The sequence below is a fragment of the Gadus chalcogrammus genome, chromosome 5 (assembly GCF_026213295.1).
Source record: "Gadus chalcogrammus isolate NIFS_2021 chromosome 5, NIFS_Gcha_1.0, whole genome shotgun sequence".
Taxonomy (NCBI): Eukaryota; Metazoa; Chordata; class Actinopteri; order Gadiformes; family Gadidae; genus Gadus; species Gadus chalcogrammus.
Window position 1 is genome coordinate 13,830,052 of NC_079416.1, and position 20,340 is coordinate 13,850,391.

At 44.5% G+C, this 20,340-nt stretch overlaps 1 protein-coding gene across 3 annotated transcripts; it reads left to right on the top strand.

Moving 5' to 3' along the window:
* The first annotated feature begins 718 nt into the window (after positions 1-718).
* ppm1aa (protein phosphatase, Mg2+/Mn2+ dependent, 1Aa) lies at positions 719-19,241 on the top strand. Of its 3 annotated transcripts, none has more exons than XM_056589974.1 (6): positions 719-1,100; positions 1,867-2,720; positions 2,851-2,968; positions 3,469-3,580; positions 3,710-3,767; positions 19,191-19,241. In XM_056589974.1, the coding sequence occupies exons 2-6, from the start codon at positions 1,884-1,886 to the stop codon at positions 19,224-19,226; spliced, it is 1,161 nt and encodes a 386-aa protein (XP_056445949.1). In that variant the 5' UTR covers positions 719-1,100; positions 1,867-1,883; the 3' UTR covers positions 19,227-19,241. The 3 variants fall into 3 exon arrangements, with proteins under 3 accessions (XP_056445949.1, XP_056445951.1, XP_056445950.1); XM_056589976.1 differs by lacking the exon at positions 19,191-19,241 and adding an exon at positions 15,263-18,454; XM_056589975.1 differs by lacking the exon at positions 19,191-19,241 and adding an exon at positions 6,921-6,979.
* The last annotated feature ends 1,099 nt before the right edge of the window (positions 19,242-20,340 follow it).

Sequence of the window (20,340 nt, forward strand, 5' to 3'; positions counted from 1 at the left end):
ATAATAGCTTTTAAGAGATTTCAATGAGGAGCCCTGAGCTTTTTCAATAACATTATTTCGGTAACAATAACCTTGAGGTCGCCATCTCAATATGGCCGGCTCCTTGGAATGCAACTAAACGGTTTTCCTCCTCTTTTTTCCATTGCAACTTCTTTGTTTTCGATAGTCAGTCTGCATCTTGCAAAATAAAATTGTAGAAGTTTCCGTTCTCAATTTTCAATATTTTTCTATCCTATCGTTTTGTCATGGTTCTTCCTATTCTTTAATGTTTTTGCTGCTTTTTGCTATTTTGATCTCCTTTTAGACATGCCATTTTTTGTATCAGTAAAATAACAAAAATGATCTCTTCCCTCGTCGACGATAACCCTATGTTTTGGCCATTTATGGCCTACTGATTAAGCATTTTAAGATCGGGTGTAATATGGGGGCCGTCAGACTGGATGACCCCTGGGAGACGTTTGAGAAGGGCTGCTGCATGGCTCACCATTGATCTCACAAAGGTGTCCGGAAGTTAACCATTTTTATGGTTAACTGTTCCATACACCAAACTCATTGAGGTAGAACATCATCACATAACAACACTGATCCATCCGTGGGTTTTACATTTCTGTAATGTTATTACGTAGCGTTGCCCGGACAACACAATACACGAAGACTGCAGAACAGGGCTGAGAGCTCGATGGGGATGATGTCATGTTTTGAAGTACGCAACCGGTAACATCCGGGGCTCTGGGTCTGCGCGTCCCCGTCAGCTAGCTAGCGGGCTGTCAAGCTGTCAAGTGGAGAGGCTGGGGCTAGCGTTCTGCTTCTCTCTGTTTGGCGACAACAGCTCCGGCCAAAAACTTGATCAGATAACCAGTTAGGCTATACCTTAAATTAACAGCCGAGATAAGTAATGCATCCCTGGCTCACACAGAACAGGGAGTTCCGCACTTTCACACATTACATGCACTGCATCTGAGAGACGTTTGCTAGCTAACTAGCAAGCTAGCTTAGCTAACCCCTCATCTCTTCGGTCAACCCTGTTTGGTATCTGCGACTAGTCGTTCCTCTGTACTGCCGCAATTTCCGTTGCTGTAACCCGATTGTTCGGATATTTGGTAAGTCATCCACTTGAATGAATGCGCATTTTTTTCGTAATCTAAGTATCGGTGTGAAGCCAGCCCTCCTCGGATAGCCTTAGCTAGCACTGAGCTAACCCAGCAGGCCGCGGCTCTCCTTGCCTTTGGACTGAAAGGTGGAGAGGCCTCTTAAAGTTAGCCCGTCGGGAACAAGGGTCAAGGCCTCACAGTGAGTCGGGCTCAGTTTGGTTATGTTCTCAAGGCAGTTATTATCCAAAATAGCATCCGTGGTATTTACAACCAACGCGTAAACCTACTCCGTCGCTCGTCCAGTTGCTCAACTAGTTTTAATGACCAAAACTCACAATTGTATTTGTTTTTAACTAACCTGACAGTGGATCAGAGATCATGTACGTGTGCTAAACTTAATTGGGTGTTATCTGGTGATGCGTTTAGAACAAAAATCGTTATTCTCGATGCAGTATCATGCAAGGGTCAAAGGCCGTCTGCTTTAATAGTTAAGCTAGCAGTCAGTGTTCCAATATGCAGCCAAATATGAACCCAACTCAACTATTTTTAGACTGGAGCAGGGTGGCTGAACTGAGCTCCAAGATGCTAATCTTTTTACCATAAAAGGATGACTGAACTCTTATATATTGTGCTCAATGTATTTCGGGAAATGGCATTATTGCCGATATAATTCTGTAATATAATGACTTCATGTAAGGCAACCTGATTGTAAGCATCACGTGTCAGTTTTGTCTCTTGCTAAAAGTTGTTTATTTCGTGTTTTTAATGTTTATAGGTTACAAAAAGGATATAATGGGGGCATTTTTGGACAAGCCAAAGATGGAAAAGCACAACGCTCACGGTAACGGCAACAGCCTGACCTACGGACTCAGCAGCATGCAGGGGTGGAGGGTGGAAATGGAGGACGCGCACACAGCCGTCGTTGGCCTTGCCAACGGTCTGGATCTGTGGTCCTTCTTTGCTGTGTATGACGGGCATGCCGGCTCCCAGGTGGCCAAGTACTGCTGCGAGCACCTGCTGGAGCACATTACCAGCAACCCAGACTTCCAGAGCGCCCTGGATGAGAACCCCTCTGTAGAGAGTGTGAAAAGCGGCATCCGAACCGGCTTCCTGCAGATCGACGAGCACATGAGGAGCATCTCGGAGAAGAAGAACGGCGTGGACCGCAGCGGCTCGACCGCGGTGGGCGTAATGATATCCCCGGGCCACGTCTACTTCATCAACTGCGGCGACTCTCGGGGGCTCCTCAGTCGGGGGGGAGCGGTGCACTTCTTCACACAGGACCACAAGCCCAGCAACCCCCTGGAGAAGGAGCGCATCCAGAACGCCGGTGGCTCGGTCATGATCCAGCGAGTGAACGGTTCCTTGGCGGTGTCCCGGGCGCTGGGAGACTTCGACTACAAGTGTGTGCACGGGAAGGGTCCGACGGAGCAGCTGGTCTCCCCGGAGCCCGAGGTGTACGCCATAGAGCGGTGCGAGAGCGACGACGAGTTCATTGTGCTGGCGTGCGACGGCATCTGGGACGTCATGGCCAACGAGGAACTTTGCGAGTTCGTCAGATCCCGGCTAGAGGTCACAGACGACCTTGAGAGAGTCTGCAATGAAATAGTTGACACCTGCTTGTACAAGGTATTGTGGACCCCCAACTTAACAAAATGGGGGCTTTTATGAAATCGCACATTCAACTGTCTGAAGAACCTTGAAAAACCATGAATCTTAATTTGCTTTTCCCTCACTATATTTTCTTTTTTTCCAACAGGGAAGTCGGGACAATATGAGTGTGGTTCTGATCTGCTTCCCTGGGGCTCCGAAGGTGTCTCCGGAAGCGGTTAAAAGGGAGATGGACCTGGATAAATACCTGGAGAATAGAGTAGAAGGCAAGTGTTTTGTGTAACCTTGTTAGCTATTAGAAAAAATAATAATCACTATAACTCGGTCCATATTTTGAAAAGCTTAGCCAAAGCTGCATTCAGCTCAGTTCAATTCACCTTTAGCAATGTGGTGTCCTTCTGTGGCTTCATGGGAGGCTGACCTTACCATGTTGGAATAGAGCAGAATGCCAACCGCTCTGCTGAATAGAATAATAGACACTTTCAGACACTTTTCAGGTTGGTTTCCTCCATATTGATTTTACCGTGATTAGTTCAGCCCGTGTTTAAGGGTGATGGTCAGTAATTTGCTCCAATATAAAGAGGACTGCAACAGTTTGCATAGATAGTCATTGCAGACGGCGTCACATGTTGACCCATGACACTTAACATCACCCCTCTTTTCTGTAATAGGTTGAAACGCAGAGCGTGTGTATAGATTAAACAAACTCTGAATGGATGTCTTGAGTTAAGGTTAATTCTGTCTTTTTGTTTGTATTTCCGTACAGAGATCATCAAGAAGCAGGGTGACGAGGGGGTCCCGGACTTGGTGCATGTGATGCGGACGCTGGCGTCGGAGAGCATCCCTAACCTGCCCCCGGGAGGAGAGCTTGCCAGCAAGTAAGTCAACGGGGTCCATCACTAGGGACTCCATCTCACGTGGGAAAGGGGAATGCCGCTGGCTTATTGAGCAGCAGAACATGTATTGCTGTTGATTGTTTTGAGGGTAATTGTATGTCTTCTTTCCAGACGAAGCGTGGTGGAAGCGATGTACATCAAACTGAACCCCTATCGAAGTGATGACACAGTAAGTATCCCAGCACCTCCATGACTCGCTCCCCTGTTGGGAACGTCTGGTTTGACTGCATGCTGTTGATGCGCGGCTTGTACACTTGAGATCCTCGTGGCATGCATTCCTTTTTGTTATTTAGTCTTTTTAGTGATGCTTTTATGGCGGTACAGTAAGGACGGTACTGAAGTGGAGAGAAACGGTCCACTAGATGTTCGAGTGTTGAGTGTGTCAATAGTGCAATATCGTTTTATTCAATTGCTCTACTCATGGTTAAATGAGTTAAGGCCAGTACACCTCAATGTAAAAAAATGCCACAAATTTGCAGGCACATAATAACGGTTAATTGTGTAAACATGATGCGCAGAGGTAAGGCATTTTCAAGTTCGTGTTGAACAAATGTCATGTTCTTTATACATATTTCCAAAGAAAATGCGCACTGAGAGGGGTATTTTAATTCATTTTCTTAGAGCTGTTAATTGTGAAAACAAAATGAAGGCCAGAATCTTCTTCATCACAACCCAGAGTAAATAACAATGCTGGTTCTAACAATACAACTTCTGATCAATATGTTTTGGAAAGAAAATGAAATCTGTACTAAAATGAAAAATTCTTCAAAACACTACACCATACAGTTAAACATATTTTGCATATATATGATAATTGGTCTTAAAACCCAAAAGGTAAGCATCAAATGCCATATTATAAGGGATAGTTCTACTGTCATTGAAATATTGGCAGATTTATAAAACAGCCAAATACACTTTGATTTGTCATTATTCTTCATTTACTTGTGCGGTCCCCTCAGTACATCTGCATCTGGCCCTCTCTAAAATATAGGTCCATCTCATTCCTGATCAGACATTTCTCTCTGACTAAAGCCTTGAGTAGGCAGACCCATTAAGTATATGCTCACTGTCATCAGATGTATTTCTTCTGATTTGTCCTTCTAAAGAGTTTGCACCTCTGTGCTAAATCAAGGAGATTACTGAGGGGCCCCAAACCAGAATGTCCAACTGGACATGATTCTTCTTTACCACTTGTCCTGGACATTAAATCACTGATTTTGTGGTTGCTTGGCTGAGCAAGTATGATATAGTACCATTTAGTATAATATCCTAGTATACAGTAATATATGGTATACTCTCCTAAAATACTATGAGGGGGATGTATCCTACAGATATCCCTGTTCCAATGGCAAACCCCTTTGCATTGATATAGTCAATTTGATGTTATAGACCAAACAGTTCTGCAAAAAGGGTATTGTGAAAAATTAAATGTGAGCCTTTGCCAATGGTTACCTGTTACCAAGCAAAAGGATTGGTCACCATGTGTCACCAGCCATTCTTCAGAAGCCCACACAAATGATCTCTCGTCCCTCACACACTGCATGTACCGCCTCAACCTTCAGTGGGTCCCTAATGTTACAACACAGTGCCTTTCGCTGCTTATTCTCTATCCCAACGAAAATATGCAAACCAGAAATTCCTCCACTATAATGGCCAAAATACTCTCTGCATGCAAATATTTGCTTAGCACTGCAGTATACAAGTCACCTTTGTCTCTCTTGCCACAGTATTTTAAATTATATTAAAAGTTAGATTTTCTTTAAAAAAAATGGTTTTAGTCGATGGGTAAATTGTTCAGTGATGCAGCATTTGCCAGTATCTGCCATTGACGTGTAAGCTTTGTGTGTGTGTGTGAGTTTAGCTCTTTGGATCAGATCTGTTCAGATCCAAATTGTCTATTGATATCTAGCCCAATATCCGGTTCCTGGTTCTTCTATTGGTTCATACATTTACATTTCCTTTTGGGAGAACTAATGTTTCTTAGGCTAAAAGGCAGTCGTTCATGCATGCATGTATTCTGAAATATGCATGTAATTCTTGGTTTTCCTGCTGAATCTCGAAGCCAACATGGTGCCGAGTAGAGCCTTGTGCTTCCTGCTGGTCGATGAGGTCTTGGGGTCGCCATGCTTACCGTCGCAGACAAACATTCTTTCATGTTCTCTGCAAACTAAAAGTAGAATGAGCAAAACATTTCATAAAACCTTAACTATGATTATGGTTCACATTGATGTTTTGTAGTTTAGAATATTGATTAGATAATTATTAAAATTCCTGATCCTGATCAATTTTAATCATACACCTCCACTCTTTCGCATAATTTGGTTGAGGGCTTGTTTACTGTTCTGAACCAAGCCCAGTAAACGCAGTAAGACATCATTTATGTTAGCTACAAAGAATAACCGCATTGTTATGAACCAAGATGACTTTGCACTGTAGCCTTCATGGTTAAGTTGGTACCTTATTGTCATGGTGGGCATTGTTTTACCTGAGTACATAGGCAGGGCAATGCCCCTGCACTTAGATTTCTTCTTCATATTCAACACTTATAAAGTGTTGAATATGATAGTGAATATTATTGACATCCCAATAATATTCTTTGAAGACATTCAGTTGGCAGCAGCCATTTGTAATCTGAACTGGGTGTAGTATTGGATGACCGGTACGGCCTCTCTGTAGTTTCAGCTTGTAGAATCTGGCTCACCGCATACACAGGTCTTATTCTGAGGTCGATCTGGCCCTCACACACGCGAATCTTATTCTGAGGTCGATCTGGCCCTCACACACGCGAATCTTATTCTGAGGTTGATCTGGCCCTCACACATGCATATCTTATTCTGAGGTGGATCTGGCCCTCACACACGCATATCTTATTCTGAGATTGATCTGGCCCTCGCTCAAGGGTCGTATCCTGAGAGTAGACTGATTGTTTTGTCGACTACCTGCCTGCCCTCCCGCAATGCAGTGGCGCAGTACTGCTGGGTCACTGACGGCCTGAAAGGATGAGGCCGTCCGTTCGTGTTTTTAAGGCCTTCTGTGCAAAGCCACCAACATCCATGTAATCCTCCCCAAATCCGTAGCAGCGTATAGCTGAACATAGCAGCTCATCTGTCTCCCCGTGTCTGGGGAGGTAAATGTCCTGGTACCCGAACTGACTCCATGGGCCTGACCCGCCCGTCTGCCCTGGCCCGGCCACGAGGCCCGGGGCCGTCGTCTCGTCCACCGTGTATGATGTATGTCCCTGATGAAACGTGTTGGTCTCCAATGTGGGATGTGGAGCCAGAGTCTGAAGGTTTTTCCTTCCTTCTCCTTCTCTCTTATCAAGGACTCCGCGTCCACAGACGACATGTGGTAACGCAGCCCCCCCCCCCCCCCCCCCCCCCCCCCCCTCACCACTAACACAGCATAGTTAAACCACCATCCTGTCCGGGCCCCCCACCCCCCAGCGCTGCTCTGCGGTCGGCGCTCCTCGGAGCGTTTGCTTTCCAAGAAGGGAATTTCATTGGATGGGGAAGAGGAGGAGACGGAGAAGTGTGCACACAAGCCTGAGATTGTGCAGCACCTGTCCACTCTGGAACGGAGCATCCCCACTCTCTCTCCCTCCCATCTCTCCTTCCTTTGTGTTCATCCAACCCAACATCTCCCTCCCTCCCTCCCCTCAAAGTAATCCAAAACAACTTTGGTCCACCAGGTGTTTTCTTTTACTTTTCTTCAAGTTAATTAATCAGCCTAAGGATATTTTTCTTTCTGTAATTAATTTGATTCACAAATTTTCCTCGTGTGTGTTTGTATATTTCAGTTTTTTTTTGTTGTGAAGTGCAATTGTCCTGTACAAACAGCCTGTATTTAATGCAGCTTGATTTTAAGTTAAAAAATGAAAGAAATTAAAAAGAGAACCTTTTTATGCACTATCTGCCTTTTTTCCTGCTCTTCTGGAGTTCTAACAAATGTCTATTCAGTGAATATTACTGTTGTCCTCCAGCCACTGGCGCTCTGCTCTTGTTTTCTGTTAGTTTTGCTCCTTTAAGAAACGGGTAAATTGTATAGGATGACAGCACAGTAAGCTCTAAACAAACCATTCTAATCACTTATTTTCCTCTGCTTTTTTTTTTGTATTTTTTTTTTTTTTTTTTAAATGGCAAGTTGTATCTAGCCATTTTAAAAGCCTGGAGTGGATAAAAAAACTTTCTTTCTTAGACCGATGAGGAAGGTAATATGGAAACATGTCATTTTCCATATTACCTTGGACAAAGAAGTCTCATTAAGACACCGTTAACAACTTTGTTATGTGTGTGGATTTGTTATTATGCAAATCTATATAAATTATACATAAACTATGTATGGATAGTTTACTAAACTAACGATACATACCTACAATAACTAACACTCAGTTCACCCTAGTCACATTATGTATGTATATATATATATATATATATATATATATATATATATATATATATATATATATATATATATATATATATATATATATATATATATATATATATAAATAATAAAAACAGCCAACAAAATAATATAATAAAGTTCAACAATGTCATGTGGTGGGTATCAGCCAGCCTGGGCATTGACCGTGTCCATCTCTGTGTCACGTGGATACTCATTCATAAATCTACATTGCCCAACATCACGGTGCCATATGATTGATGCCCTTCAGCGCCAAGCGTCTCCTTCATGAGACTTCTTCAGTTTTGTATGCATAGAATCGTATGTCTTGCTTTTGGTATTGTTTTTTAAATCCAATCATGCCAGTAGTTCAAGCACTGATGTCTCTGGGCAACGTAATCCTCACTCACCTGAATACAGGAGCGTTTTATACTCTTCACTTGAAGGTGACGCATCTTTTTTATTTTGAATTGGTCTTTATGTGCAAGTTTTAACTAACCCAAATTAGCAATGCAATAACATCTGCGGTCATAAAGCGCCTTTTTATTCACTATTTAATTGGTGCGTTTTCCCAAGCCAGAGCACAAGTTTGCTGCTATAGTCGATCTGATTTGCAGTTATTTTCCCTTTTTAAAACAAATAGTCTCCAACTATACATGTATTTCAATGTATTTCATGAAACTTTGTAATGTTTGAGATTTATCTTTTCTTTTAATTTCTAACTACCTAAAATTGCATTGTTGGAATTGTGTGTATGTAAATATTTTGAATTTCAAGGAATAAATCATGCAGATTGAGATAGGGGTTTATTTTGTACTCTTGTTGAGGAACTGACCTGTTAATCGGTGGTCTAACAGTCCTCACTCAAAGGATTCACACAAATTGAGCAGGAATTTTCAGTCGGAAAATAAGAAATCCTATCAGCACGGTATCATCCAGCTCTTAGAAGAATTGCTGTCAGGTGTGCTTTCATAGCAGAGTGCCCTATAAAACCATCCCATGCCCCGATTTTGGCATTGCCAACTCTCCATTTAGCTAGTTTAAACAGCTCTAGTTTATCCAAGAGAAGACGTTCATGGGTCTACAAGGGGGGTCTTGCAGTCTGAGACCGCTGAGGAACCGCGAGGGAGATGCTAATCATTCAACTGTTGATTCTGGAAACAAAAGGAAACCCACTGATTAGAGGTCTCTGATATGAGAAGGTGTTGTGGAAATTAGTTCGGAGAATCCTAATGGGGCCCTTCTGTTTTTTTTTTGACAGACCTAAAGGGAAAAAACATTGATAAGTATGATTCAAAACGGAAAAAGCAGATGTGAGGAAATACTAAGATTTGTCAAAAATGTTTTTGCCATCATACTTTTTTTTTTCTATTTTCGTTTGTTCACTCAAGTCATGCATCTGTATGGAAAGCACATATTTGGTGTTTGGTATTGTTGCTTAACCTCACCTGACCCTGTCATGGCATCGTTCCAGAGTGGAAATTCCAAGTCTTTTTTAATGAAATGTTTCATGCAATATCCTGCAGGATTCTTTAAGCAGCATCACATACTTCCTATTCTCTTTGACACCCTTACCTCTCGCTACACCAGCAGATTCAACACACTCTGGCCAACCTGCAGTGCGCGCTGGCTCTGGGACTTGGCTTGTTCCTCATATAGTTTAGCCTTCATCCATCTTACCTCAGTACCTAAAGGGAATAATTGGCATTAACGGGGCAAAATGGCGGACATTCAGAAGTCCTATTTGGAATGTAAAAACATTGAGTTCTTGTCACCCCTCTTCCAGCCTCGTGAACAACAGTGATGATCTTAAACATTGACACACTGCTTAACTTCTTATCCGACCGTTGTTGGCTCGAAGAATAAGCAAACACATCAGTAAGGTCCATAACCAAACCCCATTGGTGCAGGTGATGGTAAGTTGGAAAGTTAGGGACATGGCCACGTTATTTTTCAGGAGTTTTTTCCTAAGCTTATTCCAATTCCGAGGATATGGTGCTGTCCTTTTTAAGTTGGATTTTAGTGTTTGGCTGTTTTTTTTTAATTTATCCCTCTCTAGTGATTTAATCCTAATATTAGTTTTCTAGCTCTAAATTATTTAGGGAGCGCTCACTGAGTGCGCTACAGATTGATGTGTGAAGATATTGGAGTCTCATGGTAAAGGAAAACGTAGATTAACTTGCTTATAAGGCTGGCCCGTTGGAGTTGGATTGATGTTTATGTACAGTATTTGACGGAAGTGGGCGTTGATGAAAGAAAATATATGTCCACTGTAAATTATAACTTATTTTGGTAACTAGCAGAAACCTATTGCCCATGGCCTTTTTAGGACAATGTTTTCCTCCCCCGATCTCCGAAACTCTCCCGTAGTCACTTCAGCAACCTGTTTACCTGTGTAATATTTATGTAGGTGAGAGATCTAGAATTGTATCAAAGTTCAGGGTTCTAAAAGTGTACGATGTGAGGTAGTAGATCAACGATGACAATGGTCATATGCACTGATCGTCTGTATAACCGGCTTTGAAACAGAAACGACGGCGCTCACAGGGTTACCTTCGCTCGACTGGAACTTGTGTATATTCTTGTACAGAGGTCTACCTGACTCAAGATCAAGAGATTTGCTTAATGCTTGCGCCCTTGTGTACATATCAACGTACTTTGGTTGTGGCATTACCTGTCTGACCCTTAGCAGCCATGACTGTGTGTGTGTGTGTGTGCGTCCCCCCTGCCCCCCCTCCCCCCCGTAGGTGGGACTTGAGCCCCACTACTATCCCTCTTCAGCTCATTAATAAGCTCACCGATTTGCCTTACCCAATTTTAATGTCACCCCCCCCTTCCCGAGTACTTAATCAGTCCAACACTATGAGATGGGATGTGGTCCGCAGTACTGCTGGAAGCTCACTACCGCCTCCATGTTGGAGGACTTGGTGCTGACCGCGTCGTGTGGGCAGTCACACGGGACACCTCTCCCAACTCGCTGGTTTGTCTTTGTTTTCGTCCTCTTGGGAGTCTTGACCCTGAACGTTTTATTTTATTATTTTTTGTCGGGACTCTTGAAGACGTCATACTTAAAATACAAATTCACGAGTCTAATAATCTGTAACCCTGTAAGCATTCAAATGTGCATACATGCATTCATGTCTGCTATATTTATGATCAAAAAAGCTTTAGAGTGATGTAGATAAGTATTGTCGATGTTGATTCAAGCGCTTCTCAGAGGCCTCTGTGGGTGATTTTACAAAGTTTAATAATTGTATATTTTGTATCATGGTCTAGCTCCACAGGAATGGCAGAAAAAATGTAAAAACGTAAAAAAAAAAGCTTTGTTACAGAACTAAACTGTATGATTTTTGTTGTTGATTGAACAAATTGCATTCCTTGCTTGTGAATTGATGCTTTCTCTCCCTGAATTGCCTCTCTTTATTTTCCTCTTTAATTTTTTAGCCTCTGAAGTTTGAATAAAATTTCTAGTTTGCAGAATGTATCACTAAATAAATGGGTCGTTACCTTTTACCTCCGAGTTCATCTCTTCTGGTGTGTTGGCTGTATTTTATAAATGGATGAAACGGCTCTGTTTTTAAATCGTGTTGGAACAATGATGTGCACAAGGCGCAGTTTGTTTCTAACATTGAATGGTACACTAGAGTTAATTTTGGGAGAAGAATTCTAGCCTGCTCCATTAGCACAGACTGAGACTCATAACGGAATGAGGGATTCTCTGTGGTCCTTCAATTGTTGCTGAATCTGCTCTTGAGGGAATGGGATGATTTGGGTTTGAGTGGTATTACAAAAGCTTCAACCTTAACCTGTATCATGTTGCAGTGCATACTGCCCCCCTGTGCAGAAATGGTAAACAAAGGCGTTGCTCTGACTTGAGTCAAACGTACGGGCACATTGTGTCTCCATAGAAACCCAACGGAGGCCAAGGTGCGCTGCCTTAATGGGTCTTGCTGCTCTGCCTTCTCACTGTAGATTGACGTTGGCATCAGTGTTGAAGTGCAGTGGGAGGAAGGTGTCTGTTATTCACACCAGGGCCTGTAGTGCTTCTCTGAACTCGTGACCTTGTCTCGGTCGGTGAGACAGTGGCTTGGCGGTCGGCAGGCCTGTGAACCGTGGGGGGGGGGGGCTCGACCCAGCGTAGCGCCGTAGACCTGTCTGGCTGTCAGACTGTGGTTCCCCTGTGCAGGCATGTCGACCAGAGGCTGCTTCAGGCAGCCGGCGGCAACCGGGCCTATGAGCTGTTGGAGGGATTACCTTTAATGTCAACAGGATGTCGTGGGCCGTGTGAGAAGGTCAAATGCCAAGCGGCACTCAGTGGCGAGCAGGGGGAGCTGGGGTTGTTGTGGCTGTCGTCGGCGGTCAGCTGGAGGGTCCTCTTGGGGGTCACCTGGGATGTAACCTACAGGGCCGTGTAGACAGGTGTGCGCGTCCCACACGCTTTTGAAGCCGTTTGTTTTAATCGCCACCCCTAATATTAAAAACATAACACATTTCTTTTTTAGCTTGGTGTGATTTTTGACACACAAACATTATTTTTTGATTCATGATTTCCTTCTTTAGAAATACAACTTTACACAGTTTATATTTTTTCCTTATTTTTTTAAATGGAATTTTTCTTTTGAACATCGTTATATTTGTCCCTTTAATTACCCTTTAGTTTATTTTTTAATTGAACTGTGGCTAGATTATGATAGTAGGACATCTAGTCACAGGCAATTATTCAGTCACCCAGCTAAGCCAGAGGGGGGCAGTGTTATTTACTGTGCCAATTAAGAGTCGCCACAAACAAGCATCGACTGAGTTCTCATTATTGAACATTTCGTTCTGTTCCTATAATTCAAAGTGATCATTGGCTAAATAATCAATCGTTTTCAAATTGCGGTTTCAATCAAATTATAGTTCTGGAAAAATCTCTACTATGGCAAATTAGGAGTTTACGCTGACTTACAGCCCCAAAATTTTTACATTTTCAGACATTAATGATTAATTTAGCAAATATTACAGTAAAATGGTTCATGACAGTGTTTTATAAAATAAAAACACTGTAAAATAAAAAAATTAATGAAAATGCATCGATACGTACTCAACGTTGTGAGCGGCCTTCTGTTTAACTCTGCCCCCTCTGTTGCTGTGATAACCTTTTTTATTGTCACTTTTCCCACAACGTCCTTGTCGATATTTCGTCTTAAGTACGTTGGAGTCTGTTATGTTCAAACCGCCCGGGCACACGCGTTGCGTCCTGACACTGGCCTTTTGATGCTGGGGAGCACAGTGGCCGCCGAGCTACACAATATGCAATGCATTAGATCCTCGGCCACCTGTGTCTCCTAATGATTCATATTGTCCCTAGTCTCCCCCCCATCAGCGATAGGCCCCGTCGACGCAGAGTAGGCCGTCATCTGCCTGCCATTGTTGGGTTCATGTCATGCTCTGTTTCTCGTGCTGGAGAGCCGGTGGAGCGGGAGTAACGCTGCCACGCAGACCCCCACACCGTGGTGGGGGTGGGGGGCTTCCAGGCCGAGGTCAGCGAGCACTGGGGAGGGCTAATGCGCTCCAGCATCCTCCTCCATTCTTTTTCAGGTGGGTGGTGGGGGGGTGGGGTTAGGAGGACGTTTGAACGACGACGGGGGAGGTACTCAAACGAAGCGGATGTGCGGTCAAAATATGTTCTGCCGCACATGGATCAGAGGATTCCCCGGCCCCAGAATGCCGTTTTCGAAACGGTGCCTTGAAGGCTTTGATTCAGGATCACCAACCGCCCCCCTCCCCCCAAATTAATTGTTATATTTTTTATATTAATATCATGCATGATGCATACGAATCCCAGATAACGGTAAACACACACAGTAAAGACATCTCTTGACTGACATCTCCCAGTACGTGACTCCCTTCTGCCTCGCTCTAATGCGATGAACATCCCCCTCAACGCCTCCCCCCCGCCCCCGTCCCCCTAACGCCCCCCCTCCCTCGGTCTCCATTGCACTCTCCATTTCCTCCCTCCCACATCGCGCTGGTCGCCCGAGGTCAGTTTGCCACGGAGAACGTACGCTCTTCTCACGCGGCTGAGGTGATTCAATAATTGGTGTGTACAAACAACCTTATCGGCTAAAAAGGAGGACGTCTCCCGCCCCATCCCCAACCCCGCCCCGTCCCCCCTACTCCCACACTGGAAGCATAGATGACCGCAGCGCCCCTCCCCCACTGGCATGAGGTGGGTTACACAATCCCCGGCCCTGGGAAACCCCAGGCCGGGTCGTTACCCTGAATTAGACTGAATTAGGCCACCAAAACGAGGCGGCCCCGTTAACCCCCAGAACCACTCATTAGCGCCGGCGCCTCGCTGTGGGCCCGTACCAGGGCGTTCTCTCACTGCCGCCGAGAACGCCTAATCGCCCCCTCATCCCGGTTGGACCGTCATCCCCCTCCGACCCCCCCTCCATCCCGGAGGGATGACGGTCCAACCGCCCACACCAGTTGGGCGGGGTTCAGCTGCTGGACAGGTAGATCCGGGACCTTAGGCTCAGTTATGGTTCCACGTCGACGCAACGCAATGACCACGCAGACGCTTCGATGCAGTCGTGAACCTGTTATGGTTTTGCGTCAGGAGGCCCCCGTCAGGCCCTTGCGGTGGACGCGAGGAGGGTCTGCAAGGACGTAATTGGTCCGTAAGCCTAAAGTTTGACTACTCTCGTCAGTCCAACATCCGATGGGATGTTGGACCGACGAGCGATAAAACCTAGTGTTTTAATATGGACCGATCAGCTCTGAGTCCGCATCATGTCTCTTCTTTTCCACCTGGCGGGTGGAACACTGTAACATTGTGTGGAGCTAATTTCTTGTATGCTTCAAATGGAGTACAGTTTGAGATTGAACACTTCCTGCCCTGGTAACTGAAACCGTGGCTTCCCACTCATGATGACAACATTTGAAGTTAAACGTTTTCTTTGCGATACGTCTGGAGCTGTTCTTCCCTTGACCTCATGAGGCATGCTGTCGGGTCCACGTTGTGCTTGTCTGACCCTCCGCCCCGATCGTCCACCTGCATCTCGCTGTCCCCCTGCATCATCCTCCTCATCGTCATGGATACAACATCACACAGTTGTTTCATTCATGATCTCGATCATGTCTCGGTCCTCGTGCACGACCTCCGTTAGCATGCCGCCATTGTGTGACCTTTGACCCCTCCAGACTGCATGCTTCCACTGTGGTTGCCCTTTGACCCCTCATACATCACTCTCTACCCTTGCTCTCTCTCCTCCTCAGGACATCCTCTTCTTCAGGGGTTTCAGCTAAAACGGGGGCTTGTCATTGGATGCCAGCCTTGGCATTTGCATATTGTCATCACACTCATCCCGGCTCAGTATTGGTCACCCCCAGCTGTCAATTTCCATCTTCGTCCATTCGTCTTTTAACCGTTCACCTCGACGCCATGCCGTGTAAGATCAATTAAGATGGAATGTCTCCCGTCTGTCCATTCTTCACCTCATTGAATTGATCCTTTATGTACAGTCAGTCCACTCACGCAGTGATGGTGATAATGGTACAGGTATCATCACATGTTTGCTAGTCCTAGTTTATCTTTGTCATGCAGTCACCACCCAGTTAATCCAAGCGTACGTATTGGTGCTACACAGTTGCTCTCTACAACTATAAGTGGGTATCTGTACCCCCTGTATGAGATGAAGTACATTATTGTAAATGACTGATGGTTCTAACGACCACATCTCTGATGCATTCGCGGGACATTCTGTTTGAAGAGGAGTTAAATGGTACTGTAGGCATGTTGCTGGATGGCTTACACCAGCCATCAGTGTTATTTAGCAGCATAATTCAAAAATGTTATGAGATACAGGACTTAGAAAAAGTCCAACTTCAGAAAGCATTTCCCTTCAAATCCTTTATCTGTAGAAGTGAGATGTCTTTTTTTCTGCTGTGTTTTTATCCGTAGAAGAAGTGAGCTGTGTTTCTACTGAGTGTGGAGTGAAGTAATAGAAAGTGCATGAACTGAAAGTATTTGGGTTCTTTATATTGCTGCGTTTCTGAGGGTGAAGGTTTTGGGGTCACCAAATTGAGACACTTTACATTACTCAGTTTGTGGTCTTACATGGTCATATTTCACAAAAAATTCTCCACTTTAGGCCTAAAAGAAAATCTGCCTGAATAAACAGAATGCCAATTTTTGTGAATTTACAACCTTCGCGATTTTTCCCCCGCTATTTCCTTGTCTGCTGTCATTCCCCGGCTACTTAGATGTGCCCTTTACCTTGCGCTCTGACACAGTATATTCCTGGATTGAAAGGACAAAGTGGCATCAACATCACAGAGCGGTGAAGGCTCAGACATCTCTCTTCTGCCTGTGCTGAGCTGAATATCCACTGTGTGCATCTATGACGGACAAAGGGCTCCATATCCACAGGTTATGTATACGACATGCTACTGTATGCAGATATGGCCATTCTGAAAATATTTCCAATCGTATCCCATTCTGAATGGATTCTCGAGAATGGAGACCTTAAAGCTTGGCCGTTCAAGGATTGCAGCGCTCTTTTCACTACGTTTGGCTCAATTGGAGCCACGCATTTCCATTTCCATTGACATTGACTATTTGCAATGCATTTATTATTATTCTGACCTTGCCACCAAGGCTTGGTTGCGATAATAGACCATGGTAAACACTGGTGCTAATCTATGCCGCTCGCTCGGAGCCTGCCCACACATCTCACTATGTGTATCAGCTTCATCTGACGCAGCTTAGGGTTACCTCATTGTACACCTCAAAATGTGTCTCTTTTGTTTCTCCCACATTTAAGTACTTTACTTTCAGCTATGACTTCCCGATGAATGTAAAGGGCGAATCTCTTTCAGTTATTCATTCCCAGTGAAGAGATTCATGGTGTTTGCTGTGCAACCTGAGTTTGTTCAACATCTTCCCACTGGGTACCATGAATAAAGAAACCGTTAACAGTTGATCCACCAGTGTATTCTGTTTGTGTTCAAATGAATCCATTCTACAAGTGTTTCCTCCACTTCCTTCCCTGGACCCTGAAGCGGATCTGTTATCTAGTGAAGTAGCCGCTGTAGAAGTTCTACTGGCGATAATACTGTAAATCGACGTGTCAATGTGTACTACTCTTTCTCTTTTGTAATGTTTTCACTTGATCTGCTCAACATGTACCCAGTTCTGAAGCATTCACAAAATCCTCATCATCCATCCTAATAACACCCCTAAGAACCCCTAATCAACCTATCAATGTTTACAACATGTTGTTCAAGTAACCCATGATTAAAAATATGTTTGCGTTTTAGCATGATTTTAGTTGTAGGGAGTTGTAGTTTTAGTTTTAGGGACTAATAAACTGAGGATTAAAAAGATCCAACCATAAAATCCTAACAATAATATTCAATTGTCTTCACCAGTGAAAAGGCAACAGCTGAGCATTGTTGTTATATCTTAAAAGCCTTCTATCTAGGGAAAGGACTGAGACGCCAGGCAATAACCCCTGGCAGTAAGCAATCTGCAATTCTTTTGGAAAGCGTTTTATGTTAGTGAATTGTTTAAATTGTTTTTCCCAGAACATTGACGGAACTGTGTTATTGAGGTTTCTATGAACAGTAGGCCCGATTCTTTTTTCTCCACCTAATTGCCTGAGGGAATATCGCACACATCTCCGACACAAACGGCAATTTGAAAGCAATTGAAAGTCATTTTAGGGCCCAACAATGGTAAATCCACAGCTCCAAGACAATGAGGTGTTGTTGAGCAGCCGTGTTGTTATTATACAGAGCAAACCAACAGGCTTGTTTGTCACCAACAACAAGCTTTGCAGTTTTAATTATAACAGCTATAGTCAATTATACAGACATCAGCTTCAAGCTGAAAATGAATACTTTTTTGGCACGATTTCCTTTACAGTGGAGAAAGATAATGCAAATTTTTTAAGGAGGAACTATTTTAAAGATATTATGAGTGGCTGGGTGCCCGGATGTTACACGGGCAGCAAGGCCGTTTAATAGAGCATAAGATAATGTGTGTAGCAGCGGATTAAGCAGTCTCATCAGGCGATGCAGAGAAAGGTTCACTTGATATGCTGAGGGATTCTACACACATCTCCCCTGGTAAGCTTTATTCCAAGTATAGATTCCCAAAAATAGCCCACCTTTGTGCTCTACACAAAATACAAAATATATATATAATACAGGATACATCCACAGGAATTCAATACAGAACTATGGGAAAGAAAAGCATTTTCACTTTGAGTCATTTTTCTCTGCTGCATCCCGAGGGGTACTGAGCAGAACGCTCTTCACAGAACAGAACGCTCTGCACAGAACAGAACGCTCTGCACAGAACAGAACGCAGGGCACTGAACAGAACGCCGGGCACTGAACGGAACGCCGGGCACTGAACAGATCACTCTGCACTGAACAGAACGCCGGGCACTGAACAGATCACTCTGCACTGAACAGAACGCTCTGCACTGAACAGAACGCTCTGCACAGAACAGAACGCTCTGCACTGAACAGAACGCTCTGCACAGAACAGAACGCTCTGCACTGAACAGAACGCTCTGCACAGAACAGAACGCTCTGCACTGAACAGAACGCTCTGCACTGAACAGATCACTCTGCACTGAACAGATCACTCTGCACTGAACAGAACGCTCTGCACTGAACAGAACGCTCTGCACTGAACAGAACGCCGGGCACTGAACAGATCACTCTGCACTGAACAGAACGCTCTGCACAGAACAGAACGCTCTGCACAGAACAGAACGCTCTGCACTGAACAGAACGCTCTGCACAGAACAGAACGCTCTGCACTGAACAGAACGCTCTGCACTGAACAGATCACTCTGCACTGAACAGATCACTCTGCACTGAACAGAACGCTCTGCACTGAACAGAACGCTCTGCACTGAACAGAACGCCGGGCACTGAACATATCACTCTGCACTGAACAGAACGCTCTGCACTGAACAGAACGCTCTGCACTGAACAGAACACTCTGCACTGAACAGAGCACTGACCCGCTCCACAGTGGATGGAGGGACATTGTAACGTTGACCTTGTGCAAACCGGCCCCTGGAGGACAGGGGACAAAGGGCCGCCGCGACAGGGCCCCGGCGGTGTCATCATACATATTCCCTTGAATATTAATCTGGTTGTTCTGATAAAGGGATGCGTTCAACAGGTTTCCCTGGTCGCTACGGTGAACACCAACACATGAGTTTCCAGATAAAACAGGTAAGTAGAAGTAGTATTCCCATTGAGGGTGAATGGTGAGCTGTGTGTGTTTCTGGGTGCGCTGCGTATGAGGAGTGTGGCCGGAGTCCCACACCATTAGTCCTCCCCACTCATGCAACATCCTCCATTTTCATTCCTTTCTCCCTCTCAAGGCCCACTCTGATTCCGCTGCCCCCCCCCCCCCCCACCCCCACCCCCACCCCACCCCCAACCCCTACCCGAATACAGGAAATCCCGTTTTCACTGACATCGTTTTTCTTCTTCTTACTGTTACATGAAAAGAGCGTTTCTATTGCCGTTTCCAATCTTTAATAGCAGTTTACTTGTTACTTCCTCGCCAGTTATTCAAAGACATGCCACTACCCCCGGCCTTGCAGGTGTGGGAGGGATTTTCTTTTAGGTTTGCAGGCGACTGTGAGCGAGAACAAAAGTGGTCACTATTCAGCCTCGAAGGGGCAACTTCCTGCCAGCCGCCCAGTGAAGGAAGGAGCACAGAGAAGCCACCATTAAGAGCAGCAAGTTGTGGAGCATAAAGGAACGTGGTGTAGGAATATAGAAAGCCTGTGTTATCCTTTCTCTGGGTCGTTCTACTGTAATGAGCAGGCGATATTCACCCTGGAATCTCGTAGGCATGAAAGGTCAAGACGGTCTGCACTAAAAATGGTTTGCATTCAAACAGAATTTTTTAATTTCGGTAGGATTTAGGGGATATGTTTCAACCAAAAATGTGACAGAGCTCAAGGGAACTGAAATCTTTTTCATTTAGAAAATGCAGGAGGCTTGACATGAGAAACAATATAATATTTCTTTGACCTTGGCTTAGTTGCCCTAATTGAGTAATTCTTAATTTCGTCATGTGATATTTTACCTAAAGGCTTACCTTAGATATGGGCGTGGATCTGGACGCCCTTTGGAGGTTTCCGGAACCTGAAAAGGTATTTTATCAAGAGCAGCCTTGGTATTTTAGTTGTCTAGGTTTGTAAGATGTCGTAGCCTAATGGAAGACAAAGGAAGCACTAGCCTACTTTTAACAAGCCGGTGCGGAGAAACCGTCTTTCTTTCTGACTATTTCGGACTAGATCGGACTAGATGATAGG

Coding starts and splice junctions, on each gene's coding strand:
- ppm1aa (XM_056589974.1), top strand. CDS start 1,884: ATGGGGGCATTTTTGGACAAGCCAAAGATGGAAAAGCACAACGCTCAC. Junction 2,969..3,468: donor CCTGGAGAATAGAGTAGAAG/GCAAGTGTTTTG, acceptor ATTTCCGTACAG/AGATCATCAAGAAGCAGGGT. Junction 3,768..19,190: donor CCTATCGAAGTGATGACACA/GTAAGTATCCCA, acceptor TGCGTTCAACAG/GTTTCCCTGGTCGCTACGGT.